Genomic DNA, 13,953 nt, shown 5'->3' on the forward strand with positions numbered 1-13,953 from the left:
GAACCATAGTGGCAATAAATGGTGGATGGTACAGTATCATTTAGTCTGAAATGAACTCTTGCTTTCCACCAATATGATAGGCATTATTTCGTGAGTTTTCAAGTATCGATTGGTTAAAATTACATTAAATTAAATTTTATTTAACGGATGGATTTCAGAAATGGAATTTTTGAGACGTATTATTTACATATCATCGTCCACATTCTATATAAACCCTTTTTACTCAGTTATTCATGTTCCCAAATTCTTCACGATTAACACGACAGTTTTAGTGAGCTCTCCGATCAGCTAATCAGCTAATCAGCTGATGAAATGGTGCTGTGGCTTTGTCAAGAGATTTATCAGGTACTTGCCAAACCACAGTGGCGTCCCTGTTCAGGTATTTGTCAAACCACAGTAGCGTCCCTGTTCAGGTACTTGTCAAACCACAAGGGTGTCCCTGTTCAGGTACTTGTCAAACCACAGTGGTGTCCCTGTTCAGGTACTTGTCAAACCACAGTGGTGTCCCTGTTCAGGTAATTGTCAAACCACTGTTCACAGGCCGGCCCGCTCATCTATAAAGCTTGTCACATCCATAAATATTTTTTTAAATCCCAGTCAACAACTTTAATAATTAAATAAATAAATAGACAGTTGAGAATTTCTAGGTATTTTTCTACTTTTTTCCAATTTTATGTTTTGCTTGCAGTTGCCCCGGCCTCCCAGCCCAGTTCCAGTCAGAGGCCGCCCCCACCCCTTCAGCCAATCATAGCTCACACTGAGAGGCTGCCGTCCACAAGCGGCAGAAACCAGCTGGCACCGTTCATGTTTGCTGTAAGCTATCAGTTCACTTTGACAAATCTCTTATGATAATCTAATGTTTAGTTTCTGCACATGGAAAGATGTGTTGGATGGACAAATTCTATAAAACTGTAACATAATGTAAAGGCCATGGAGAAACATCATGGCCCAGTTGTTTGAGAGTGTAGTAACTTATACTGGTATTAAGTCCTATTTTATATTTAAAATTTTAGCCAATGCAGTTGCCCAAGCTCAAAATATAACAGCAGCAGAGTTAATTTATGTTTAATATACTGTTTCACAATTGTTTTTGGGCTGAGAACAAAATTGAAATCTTGGCTTAAAGTTAAAGTAGTATTGTGTCTTAAAGTACTATTGAAAAACTGGGCCACTTCGTCAGGTGTTCAAAAATGTATTAGAATTAAGTCTGGTGTTAACTGTAGTCTGGACTAAAGTGTCACTAATTTTGTATCAGGCTGAAACTGGTATTAAGACTTGAGCCTGGTTTAATTTTTAATACTCCTTAAAATCAAAAAGACCCTTGGCAAAGTGTGACAAGGTGAAATCATCTGACATGAGCTTCAGTTATATGGTATTATAAATATGTCGACAAAGAGACTGGCCGTATGTCGACTGGCCTTCTGTTGTCTGGCCTTATGTAAACAAGTAAACAAAGAGTGCTAGGTTTGAACAAGTCAGCGCTCTTAAAGAGGCCTTGTTCCCGCTGTTGTTCCTAGGGTCAGACAGGAGCTTTTGAGGAGGGAGATGACTGTACAGTACCCAGCACACCTACTCTCTACGTGCCACGCCGGGGCGACGGCTTTGCAGAGGCCATCAGGTAAGAAACTCACCTGTCAATTAATGCTAACCCCTGACAATTGTCACCATTTTTTAGAGGGAACTCCTATCACTGCGAACTGAAAAAATGCAGAAATAAATATCCCCATGGTATTTCAAAATGCGATCGAGTTCGTTAGTTTACATACATCATGTGTCTTGATTGATGGTGGGTCTGTCTGTCTGTCTGTCTGTCAGCTCACCCCATGTCCCACAGAGGTTTGTGTTTGGCAGCGGTCTGGAATCAGGACAGAATCAGCCAGAATTGGCCCAACTCGTCTCTCAGGGAGGTAAGTACACTGCTCTGAATGGTGGTGTTATGTCTGGATTTAGTATTCTGCTGTGAAGTCGGCGACTGGGATTTCTAGTGATAAAAACTGTTTCTGTTCATCCTGATAAATGTAATATGGCTGTGTAAGCTCTGATGAAGTGTAGTTTGTTTTCTTCATACGTTCTGTACCCATGGTGTCTCTTTCCACAAGAAATCCCTATCATTTCAGTCAACATAGCATAACCATACTCACATAGCCAAGTTATGTCATTATGAGAGTGATATCCCAGTGTAAATCACACCACTGCTTGACCATAGAGCTGATTGGAAATTTGTAGCCCTTGGGATGGATGACACTAAGATGGACCTGTCCCAGTTTGATGAGGGAACAAGCCGGCAGACAGCAGCCACCCCAACCCCCGTAGGTGAGTAACAGTGTCATTTGCCAGCTTTGTCTCTGTTTTCACAACTGTTTACTCCTATGTGATGCTCAGCCCAAGGGTTTGTGACACAACAGCTGTATTGCAGAGGGTGGCCTCCGTGGCTCGGTTGGTTAGTGCGCTAGCGCAGCGTAATGACCCAGGAGTCTCTCACCAATGCAGTCTCTGTGAGTTTAAGTCCAGCTCATGCTGGCTTCCTCTCCGGCCGTAAGTGGGAAGGTCTGCCAGCAACCTGCGGATGGTCGTGGGTTTCCCCCAGGCTGTGCCCGGTTTCCACCCACCATAATGCTAACCGCCGTCGTATAAGTGAAATATTATTGAGTACAGCGTAAAACGCCAATCAAATAAATAAATAACTCTATTGCAGAGCAGTATTAATTCCTCTGATAATGAAGCGGGCCCATGAGGGAATGTCTTCACAAAGTAGTCACTAGTGATGTGTTAATACAATGAACAGACCACTGAAAACATTTTCACTTTTTCTTGGATATAGTTGTTTGTTTGATTGTCAATATCATGCCACTTGGAACGTGGAAGTTCACTGTTTCATCTTGCCTTTTGAGAAACTACAATTGCTTGCAGATACTAAGAGGTCATTACTGTTGACTGATCAGACAAGATACTCTGGACCAGTGAGCTCAGATGTTCAAACCTGACAGGCTGTCAAGTAGCTAACAAAGTTGCCTGGCTTCCCCACTCTGTTGGTTTTCATGAACCCATTAAGTTTGTCCAGGATGTGACAGGGTGCTGTGGTGTCTCGTGTTTTGCTGGCTTTCCCCATTCTACTTGTTTTTATGAACCCATTAATCTGGGGGCCTTGAGTGTTGTACATTTACATGCAGTTTAGTACCTTATACATGTGTAAACAGTTTCCATTTGAAAACTTGCAGTTTCTAAAGTCTTTCCTTCCTGCAACAGTTGTCAAAATGATTACCCTAATTCCTCAACCATTTCGAATATTAAAGAGCAACTTTCAGTGCAATTTATGAACATTTTTGGTTCTGTTTTGGAGACAAAACTACATTGGTAGCATTGGCCATTTTCATGGGTTCACAAAACGTATAATTTTATCAGTCAGCAGACTAATTCCCTCAGAAAATGCTTGAATAAAAGCTTGCAAACATGTGAAAGGGTTGAAGAGTTACAGTACTTAAGCCTATTAATATGTTTGTAATTTCAGCTAGTACCGCTACACAGGAGTCCCAGTCTTCCGAAGCTCAGCCAGTGTCTGCGTCAGCCGGCGCCCCCACGGAGAGCAGCACCGAGTCAGAGGAGCCAATTCTCATTGACGCAGATACAGGAGAACCCTGTGACATAACCACACAGCAAGATGGCGAACAGGCCACAGAAGAGTTAGTGTCATGCTTTTCTGTCTGGCAGTACTTTTGATATAGCTTGCTCACAGCCCTGCCACTATAGTTCAGGCCAGGCTAAAAGTGCATCACAATGGAATTGTTAACTACCCCTGTAGCCTACCTGTAGTCCATGTGCTATTAGGCTGCCAGTGGTTTGCGTGTCATTGATTTTAGACCACAAAAACAGTGTTTCAGCGTGCTGGTCTCCCTATTCACAGACAACACTAGCAACTCTTTCTCCTGGGAAGACCAAGATATAATATACATGTATGTCAGGTAACTTTACATGAACGGCAGTGGAGTGCAAGAAGCCAGCTACAAGTGGGCTAGTGGTGAGCTTGCACAATTTGCCTAATACTATTAATACACAGTGAATAAGCATTGGTGCCATTAAAATGGTGACTAGACGGAGTAGGTGGTAGTGTATTGTGGGAATCTATTAACTCGCCCTTAACTCATACTGAACACTCACTTCTGAGACGCGACATTGCATTAGAATTAGTGGAGAGAAATATTCCTGTGTCTACACCAGTCTCAAGCTTTTTACCTTTTTGTTGGTTCTGGCACACATAAATATTTTGTGTATGTTTATTCATGTGGCACAGATAGTACACCCAAAGTATGATGTGCTTTGTGAGAAGGAAAAAACACTGTGGTAGGGCACATGGCGCATTTCACTTCATGATAACTACATTCAAATTAAATTTGAAATACTGTCATATGGAAATGAATTTCTTCACAGTTAATTTGCATATTTATTATCCTGCTTTGCTGCAGTGTTGCAGAGGTCCAAGCTGTAGAGGAGACAGGTGAGGAGAGGTCAGACCAGGGAGTGTCTCAGGACCCAGGGGAAGAACCCAGCACAGGTTAGTACAGGAGAAAGCGTACACGTAACAAGTGCTTCACTGAAGTGGGAGAGCAGATTCTGGTTCCCTAGTTTTTGTACACTGCAAGTCAAAGAAACTGGTATTTTAATTAATTAATTTTAATTAAGACACCACTAAAAATGATTCAGTTGTTGAATGTTGGAGGGTGGAGTTAAACACCAAAGCTTATTGCTGCATGGATGAGGAGATTTTATTTCTTTTCCACATGTAATTATCAAATTTGATACAGCCCCATCTAGCAGTGGTGAGCAGCAGGAAGAGGAAGTAACTGGTCCTGAGAGTCAGGAAGGGATCCCAGACAGTGACGGCTCCAGTCCAGCGTCTCAGGCTGATAGGGCATCATCTGCTGGGAATGCAGGTATGTTAATACCTTGCACAAATTTGTAAGGAAAGAAAATATATCAGTGCTGAGAATTAAAAAGAAGTTATAATATCAACCTCTAATCTGGGAATCGCAAGTTGTAATGATCAGTTTTTAGTTTCATCCAGTTTTTCAGTTTGACATGTCAAAATTTGACAAAATATGTTCAAGCTGCACTTCACCTCAGAGTTGTTTACAGTTATGTTGGTGCTCTAAAAGTAATTATCTGCAAAATAATGCATACAGCTTGAAAGAATGAATGAACAATTATTACTTAGTAATAGTTAAAGAAACTCATTAATAATACTGGGCAATATTTAAGCCATATCATTCCGAGAACGTTGTCAGACTAGGAGGCAATGAGTTGGTTTTTCGCTGCGCTGACATCATCCAAAATCAAACCAAAGGGATCTATGTTTTAAAACCAGTTGAAAGAACCGAAAATCAGTTAAGACCACAGTATATTCAAATGCAACTTAGGAAATTGGATGTGTAGTACGGAAAAAGTATATTTATGATATAGGCCAGCGGTCATCTAAAACTGAATGACAGGATCTCAGATTGAAGATAGTCAGCCATTTACAACTTTACCTTAACATGGACAAAGTCCACATGGTCAACCAGTGCGTGTTTGATGCCATAATGAGAATCACTAATAAAACACCCCATCGCACTGCTCCCATCGAGAATAAAATTTTGTGTTAAACAAGTCCAATACAACACCTCATTAAAAGTACTTGACTTTCTGGTTGACGTACTGTGACTATAGGAATTATAACTAATGACAGAGTGAATTACATGCAGTTTGTAATGGAGATAAATGTCCCATTCACCTTGCCAAGGTGATATAGATATATGTAAGAATATAAGAGGGAAAGTACAGAAAATTTAGTTTGAATCACTTAAACTGAGAATTTGCGATAATTCTCTTGTATAGTCTGTGTTACTCGGTTTGCACCTCTCATGATCACTGGTCCATGAAGCTGTCTTGTCTTCTCCTGTCTACAGGTCAGAACAGACCCAGAATCCAGAGAATAGTCTGGGATGACGGTTCAGTACACCCAGCCCCTGCCCAGGCCCAGAGCGCCACCCACGGCTCAATGATCAGACCCCCACCAGGGCGGGGCCGTATAGGGCGGGGTGTACACCGGGGGCCCCGCAGGATGTACCCACAGCGGGGACGAGGGGCAATGAGGGGCTTCCGCTCCCCCCAGGGCAGACGAGGTGCCTTCTGAAACAGACAGACTTTTTCTGAAGCTGAGTAATCGCGATATCTTTTGTATCAGCTGTTTGCTGGAGGAGACTTGTGCTACGTTGTGTGTAGAAAAGAATTGTTTTGTCTGATGATTTCTGCACTCATATAGCAAGTTGTTCAAAAATGCCGACTCTCAAACAATTACTAAACACATCATATCAATTGTGCATGTAGCTATTAATGACAGTGACAGGTAGATAAATCATTTGTGCTGAGCAATCTTGTGGATGCTGTGCTGATGTGCCTGTTACGTGTAGCTTATCATCACCTCATCTCTCAAAACATTACTGTGTAAGAAATTGTCCCTCGTCATGTACATACTAAAGGCAGGCAGGTTTTCAGCATTTCTGGATGCACCAATATATAATAGCTCTATCATAGAATTTCTCAACACATTTCTACGCATTAAACTGCGCTACGTGTGTAGTATGTGGTGAATTGGGCTAATAAAGCAGTCCTGTATGAAAATCAGCAGTTTGCGCATACTTTAACATGATTACATGTTATGAAATAACACACAGAATCACTGTTACACTTGATTAGCTAGCAGTAAACTCTTTATCATGATATGCTACACCCTGCCTGTAAATATTTTATGTTTTATCATTGATCATTATCATCATTGGCTTAAGGGGACCGATTCCAAGCATTTTTTTCGGTCGCTTGATTATATGTGTATTAAGTGCAAGTTCATGCGAAGAAATAAGAGAGCTGAATTTGTAAAATTATGGATGAGTACAGAAAGTGATCCATTTTAGTCAAATGTGCGAATGAAAGAAAATTGTGTTATTTGTACCAGAATTTAGAAAAAAAATAAATAAAATTTCCAAAATGAAAACATTTGTAAACTTTGTTAATAATGTTAATAGCATGTGTATTCATGTACGTGACATTTCCATACCTTTTGCTTATGTCGGCTGTCAAAGGAAATGAGGGTACGCATGAAAATGCTGTGGTAAGGCATACCAGCTAAGTAGCCTGCCAGTAGTTTGCACCTGTGGAGGGCTCCTCCAGTCTGATTACTACAGTGTACAGAGATTCAGAGCCAGGTGAAGACACGATGGAACTTGTTTGCTGGGGCAAGGTTTACAAGATGTTACATGGTGTGCAGAATGTGACTGTAACTTACAGGCCGCTGTGTATGGTTTGACGTTTGTCAGTCAGAGTTGTTGTCAGTCAGAGTTGTTTGTCAGTCAGAGTTGTTTGTCAGTCAGAGTTGTTTTCACAGGGTGTACCTAGCAAACATTTATTAGTTCGACTTTGCAATGTATTGGTAGCATCCAAAAATAGTGAAAAAAACAATGTTCAAGCAATATTGTATTGACACTGATTGGCTGACAGGGGAGATAGGGTTTCCTGGGTTAAGCCCTGCAGCCTTGGTCACACTTGAATAAATCTGATATAACTAAACTTCAAAGTGACAGACAATGTTAGGGATGTTATCTCAAAAGGTACTGCGTGCATTAAGCTCAGATTTTACATACGTGTAAACCACCATAACACCAGAGGGATCTTCCATCGTCAGTTTGTGTTTTGATGTTCAATCGTCAGTTTGTGTGTTGATGTTCCATCGTCGATTATGTGCATCTATGTTCCATCGTCAGTTATGTGTTTTGATCTTCCATCGTCAGTTTGTGTTTTGATGTTCCATCGTCAGTTTGTGTTTTGATGTTCAATTGTCAGTTTGTGTGTTGATGTTCCATCGTCAGTTTGTGTGTTGATCTTCCATCGTCAGTTTGTGTTTTGATGTTCAATTGTCAGTTTGTGTGTTGATCTTCCATCGTCAGTTTGTGTTTTGATGTTCAATTGTCAGTTTGTGTTTTGATGTTCCATCGTCAGTTTGTGTTTTAATGTTCAATTGTCAGTTTGTGTGTTGATGTTCCATCGTCGATTATGTGCATCTATGTTCCATCGTCAGTTATGTGTTTTGATGTTCAATCATCAGTTTGTGTGTTGATGTTCAGTCGTCAGTTTGTGTGTTGATGTTCCATCGTCAGTTATGTGTGTTGATGTTCCATCGTCAGTTTGTGTTTTGATGTTCAATTGTCAGTTTGTGTTTTGATGTTCAGTCGTCAGTTTGTGTGTTGATGTTCCATTGTCGATTATGTGCATCTATGTTCCATCGTCAGTTATGTGTGTTGATGTTCCATCGTCAGTTATGTGTTGATGTTCCATCGTCGATTATGTGCATCTATGTTCCATCGTCAGTTATGTGTGTTGATGTTCCATCGTCAGTTATGTGTGTTGATGTTCCATCGTCAGTTATGTGTGTTGATGTTCCATTGTCAGTTATGTGTGTTGATGTTCACAACTTAGTTTCTTGTGTAGAATAAGATCAATGTTGAAGTGAAAGTTAAGAGTGGTAACTTAAAAAAGTATTGCATTTATTGAGCTCAGGTAAATATGTGTAAAGTACAACAACAGGGAATAACTAGCAAATTAAAATACATGTAGTACAGGGCGGCAAAAAGCAGGCCTTTCTGATCCGCAATGTCCCGAAAAGCTGACCAAATTATTAGATGTTTCTCTGCATTCAGTTGTAATAAAAGGAAAAGTCTTAGAAAGGAATAACCTGGGATTAATATTGGTCTGTATATTATAATGTGACTATAATTTTCTACCAGATCAAGACCTAAACCACTAATGGACAAGAAACATCAATTTGGGATTTTTAAAGACGTTGAGATTATGTAATCTCCACAACTTTCCACTTGACACTTATGTGTTGTACGCATCCACCTTCTGAGGATTTTACACGGACTCTTTATATTAGCAAATTGTCAGGTATCAAGCAAGGTGTGCATCTCCTCTCCTATCTTTCACCTGTAAATTGTAAAACCTTATTTGGTTTTCTGGTTCTGTCTATGTAATGATTATGTTATCTTACTGAAAGAATGTGCATGCCCTACTCTCATGATAAAGTCTTTAGAAACCAACACTTATATCTCAGTCCCAGGTACCTAACAAGTTGTTCTTGTCCTTTGTATATATAGAGGGCAATTGCTGGTTCATCCTACTAAAGCCTCTCTCTCGATGAGATTGATTTTGACCTGTCATTGAGGTTGAATCCTTGAATATAGCTCAGGCTGGTCATCAGGAATAGGTCAGGGCCTGGTTCTTTGACATAGGGATAAATTTAACCTTGGCTTACTGCTAGCCGAGGGTTAAATAGTTTAACCCTTTCGCAACTGGGCAAAGGAGGTTTGTTCAATGCCTACTGAAGTACAGTTGTTTTCTCCTGTTGACTCTGTTTGCCATAACCAAAACCTGGCTGCTGTCATGAGTGAAACCGGGAGTACATGGTTCCACCAATGAACAAAATATTTATTTATTTATTTGAATGGTGTTTTACGCCGTACTCAAGAATATTTCACTTATATGCCGGCGGCCAGCATTATGGTGGGAGGAAACCAAACACAGCCAGGGGGAAACCCACGATCATCCGCAGGTTGCTGGAAGACTTTCCCACTTACGACAGGAGAGGAAGCCAGCATGAGCTGGACTTGAACTCACAGCGACCGCATTGGTGAGAGGCTCCTGGATCATTACACTGTGCTAGCGCGCTAACCGACTGAGCCATGGAGGCCCCAACAAAATATAAAGAGATATTAGCACAAAATCGCCATTTCCAATATGTCACTCTTGTCATTTTATTGCATCAGTTATACATATGATGTGGGTTTTGTCTAGTTCGAATATTTGTTAACAATCCTCCCCCCACATTTTTGTTTCTCTAATTGACCTAATATGTACATGGTTTATGTGACAGTGGTAAGGCCATATGGTACAGTACAACCAAAGTGTATGCCGATTTACCAAGCAATGAGTTTACAAGAGGTTTTATCATCAATTGGTAAAGAGATTCCTTCTGTGAATTAAATAAATACATCTCTTTGGTGAATCCTATTAAATTACTGGTTAGATCAAACAGTTTGTACAAGTCTCTGCTAATGGGTGTGTTTAGTACTGAGTTTAGGCCAGAACTTTTGATCTCTCCCTCTCAATGCCTGTCAGGGTTAGGTTCCTCTCCAGAGATGTCATGGGTTTTGTCTGCAGCCTCTCTCGCACGTTCATACAACGGTTGTCCAGCATGAGTGAGTTGTTCTTCAAGGACAGATCATCATTGATTCTGTGCAGGTTAGCCTCCAGTCCATCCAGGGCATGTCTGGTAAGAAATCACATGTGCATATATGAGACGTGTTTTGGGCAAAACTGCTGATATATTTTTTTTAGGGAAAAGATGACTAGAAAACTTTGTAGGATAAAGGGACAAATGAAAACCATCTCACAAGTCTCAGTCACTGTATCTAAAAAATTTGGATTACCCTTACAACAACTCCTAAAGTCTGTTCACTATTTCTACAACTCTAAATTACAAGTAATGCATATACACAGCCATGATACTAAATGTGATGACCAGTGTATAACTAAGTGTATACTACTCACTTGGCTTGTTTGAGCTTCTCCTCCAGAGCTCTCTTTGAAGCCTCCAGCTGCTTGACCTCATCCACAAGCCCATATTGTGGAGCATCTCGGCACAATTCTACATTTGGGCGGTACGTTCTGTTCTCAAGTCTTGTCTGAGCCAGCTTCATTGGGTTGATCTTAGCACGGATGGCCTCCTCAATTCCACGTATGTCGTTTTCCAACTCTTCAATTTCTTCTTCAGTCTGTTTGGGGAAAGTTTGAGGGTTAAATAACTCACGAGTGAATTGATTATACGTAACATTTCTACACCAATGCTAAAAATGTGTTATAGTTTAAAATGTACTCACTTGAATCTTGAATTATAAATTTTGTATATCTGATAAAGTCTAATATCTTTGTATAAATGAATGTTAATGGTTTTTTTCTGCTATTTAATCTTTATATTTTGGAGTATGCAGGACTGTTGTAATTCTGGCTAAGCAAATAACTAACAACTCTGCCAATTTAATGCCTTACGTTTTTCTTCTGCCATTCCAGCTCATCCTTGGCCCGCTCAAACTCATGGATCCTCTTTCTAAAGGCATACTCTGTCGCCAGCCTCTGGGCCTCCAGGTCGTTGTCGGTCTGCTGGAGGGTGTGATGGATTGCCTCCCTTAGTCGGGTAGACGCCTTCATTTCTGCATCAGCTCGCTCCTTGTTATAACGACTGAAATCTTCCCATTGCTGCGGGGTTGTGCTCCTGGATAAGCACAAGTCAGTACATTATATATTACGTTATACATAATCATAGTATTTGGTGACACTCATTCTGTTTATTAAGTACTTTGATCAGCCCTTTATTTCTAAATAAGAAAAATATATAACGAACTCAAAGATTTACCTCGCTGATTTGAAAGATCATGATGTGATCATGTTTTTGTTATTGATTTTGATAATACATTAGTATTGATATTGTTATCAACATGCCATAAGTTGATAGTCCGGTTTTAATCTGATACCTCTACACTTTGAAATATACTCAAATATTTCATTTCTCTATCAAGTACTTAAAAAAGTGAATTTTGTTAGAGACCTGTAAAAGTTGTCTTACCCTTTTGGCACTCGGAGAGGGTCTGGTTTGTAGCTAATGTTTGGGGAGGTCTCAGACAAATTGTACTGATCAATATCAATGCCCAGAGCTATATTTTTATCCTGCAGATCCGCCTGTATTTGCTGCCTGGCCTCTTGTAGCAGGCACAGCTGCTCAAATGCTTCACTGATTTTGTTGTGGAGCTGCTTCTTGATCCCATCAATGACTTCAACCTCCTGTAAACATATCCAATATATCAGAGTGGACTCAATTTAAACATCATATATAGGCAGTGCACGGCAGTGAATGCTAGTGATTGGTCTATCTTTTCTCAAATACAAGTCAAATTTAATATTTATGTATTTCATTCCATTACCACTGAATAGCGTGTTTAAGCACACAACATACCATCTGCCAGATCGACGTTTATTTATGAAAGATTTGTAGAGTGATACAAAAAGTGCCAGGAAAACCAACACTTATACATGTACTTCAACAGTGCAGTCTATGTTTATATGTTTATGTATACTCTATATTCATTTAATGTTTCAATTTGATTTGAGAAAAAAATCACTGTATCTAGGCAAAAATGGAGATGTACAATATCATGAATAATATGTGAAACGAGAGGAAAAAATGTGAAACATTTTGACTGTGATGAGTGTTTTTACTTTACCTTGTGAAGCTGGTTTTCAGGCTCATCTTCCACCACGTCAATGGCCTGTCGGCCCTCTCTTAATGTTAGACATTCAATAGCCACATCTGTGGGTAAATCTTTGGCCTGGAGTGACTGCTCTGTCAGCTGCTTGGCATCAGACAGGTCAGAGATTTCCTTATCAAGGTCTGCCAAGGTTTTCTCCAGGATTTCCTTCCACTGACGGATGTGATCTGCCCGGTCGGCCAGCCTCACATTGTTGGAATGCTGGTCCCACTTTGTCTGATTATCTGTCTCATTTCTGAGGAAGCGGCTTTCTTGCCGTGTCTGGTGTGAAGCATCCCTCTGACGCTCAGCATTTGTAGAGATGGTGTAGTTAGAAGTGAACCAGTCTGGGGGCTGGAATCGGGTTGTGGGTCTCACTTCTGTGGCCATGTTGAAACTTTAAAGTAGTCTGAAAGAGAAATTCAGAGTATAAAATAAAATTGGTGAAATGTATCAGGATGAAAGAAAATAAACTTATTGTTGTAACAAACAGGCTATGAGTGTCTCTGTTTCTCTGTGTGGTTTGGATTCCATTTTAAGAGTGCAGTTATCATACAACATGACTTATCCAAGCTAGCCATTCCATGTGACATTAACGTGATAATGATGCCCTTTTAATTCATTAAAGAGCTACTACACTGTGAAGACCTGAATGTCTTAAAAGGAGGTATAAAAATTTAAGGACTGAGATTGTCTGAATTGCTGTCCTAAATTGTTAAAAATAGCAATGTATTAAAATTGCTGTCACTAGTTTCGGAGGATAGTACGGAAACAAAAGTTTTCTGTCGTTTCCAAATTTGCCTGGTTTGGCGTCGCCCATCCCTGATGTATAGCAAAAAATGACACTGCACTTTCAATTGTGCATGACGTCATTCCAGCACAACTGCCTTACCTGACGTCACATCTGCTTGACTCATCGTCACATAAGGAACATTATAACGTCACATTAGGTAAATTTTATGGAAACTGACGAAAATTTGTTTTTGAGGACTCTTCATTCATACAGGTTAAACAGTGTTGTTCATCATAAATGTTTTTAAACCCTGCTGTTAGCTCTGTTCCCTAAGGTATCCTTCATGTCGGTTTAATATATCCACCTAGCTTTTCTTAGGACTGAAGTAGCACTTTAAGGCCATACAAATACTAATGTCATTTAATAACTGTTCAATAATGAGGGCTAACCATCCGATATAAAAAGCTCTTTATTCTGTGATATTTACATGTGATATTGTTAGATGACACGTGAACTTAGATCAAGGATACAGCTTGAAACATTTCAGCAAGAATGAAAAAAAAAAAAATGCCCCTGACCTGGGAGGATAAGACCGATAGCCAACGCGGGTACCGACAAACGTTTGAAGACTTGAGCTCAATTTCTACACAACATGCGTGAATATTTACTTGATTGTTGTATTAGTGTACATACCTTTTCTTTGACCAGTTGAACTCCGATAGCTGACGGTTTACTGATCGGTAACTCACAGCCGTCTTTTTAATAAGCGAGCGTGAATACTATCGCCGTGCTGGTTCCAGCTCGCCCATCATGTTGCTACGCAAACACATGTAAGCC

General features: G+C 40.1%; 3 protein-coding genes across 3 annotated transcripts in view; 2 read left to right on the forward strand and 1 right to left on the reverse strand.

Annotated features, from left to right (window-relative positions):
* LOC135469731 (nucleoprotein TPR-like) overlaps nt 1-3,854 on the forward strand; it is a 75,337-nt gene extending 71,483 nt beyond the window's left edge. The window contains exons 60-64 of the mRNA XM_064748297.1: nt 689-813; nt 1,518-1,618; nt 1,816-1,907; nt 2,227-2,313; nt 3,509-3,854. Coding sequence (XP_064604367.1) covers nt 689-813; nt 1,518-1,618; nt 1,816-1,907; nt 2,227-2,313; nt 3,509-3,717 — 614 coding nt within the window. The 3' untranslated portion in view covers nt 3,718-3,854. The remainder of the gene's footprint in view (nt 1-688; nt 814-1,517; nt 1,619-1,815; nt 1,908-2,226; nt 2,314-3,508) is intronic.
* Nucleotides 3,855-3,948: 94 nt separating this feature from the next.
* LOC135469732 (collagen alpha-2(I) chain-like) lies at nt 3,949-6,989 on the forward strand. Its single transcript, XM_064748298.1, has 4 exons — nt 3,949-3,959; nt 4,461-4,549; nt 4,800-4,928; nt 5,940-6,989. Exons 1-4 carry the CDS (start codon nt 3,949-3,951, stop codon nt 6,164-6,166), a joined length of 456 nt encoding a protein of 151 aa, XP_064604368.1. The 3' UTR covers nt 6,167-6,989.
* Nucleotides 6,990-9,819: 2,830 nt separating this feature from the next.
* On the reverse strand, nt 9,820-13,945 carry LOC135470292 (tektin-2-like). Its single transcript, XM_064749144.1, has 6 exons — nt 13,810-13,945; nt 12,360-12,792; nt 11,705-11,919; nt 11,131-11,353; nt 10,633-10,856; nt 9,820-10,351 (listed from the first exon to the last, which is right to left on the reverse strand). The coding sequence occupies exons 2-6, from the start codon at nt 12,771-12,773 to the stop codon at nt 10,159-10,161; spliced, it is 1,269 nt and encodes a 422-aa protein (XP_064605214.1). The 5' UTR covers nt 12,774-12,792; nt 13,810-13,945; the 3' UTR covers nt 9,820-10,158.
* Between the last annotated feature and the right edge of the window lie 8 nt (nt 13,946-13,953).

This window comes from Liolophura sinensis, chromosome 7 (genome assembly GCF_032854445.1).
Source record: "Liolophura sinensis isolate JHLJ2023 chromosome 7, CUHK_Ljap_v2, whole genome shotgun sequence".
NCBI classification, from domain to species: domain Eukaryota; kingdom Metazoa; phylum Mollusca; class Polyplacophora; order Chitonida; family Chitonidae; genus Liolophura; species Liolophura sinensis.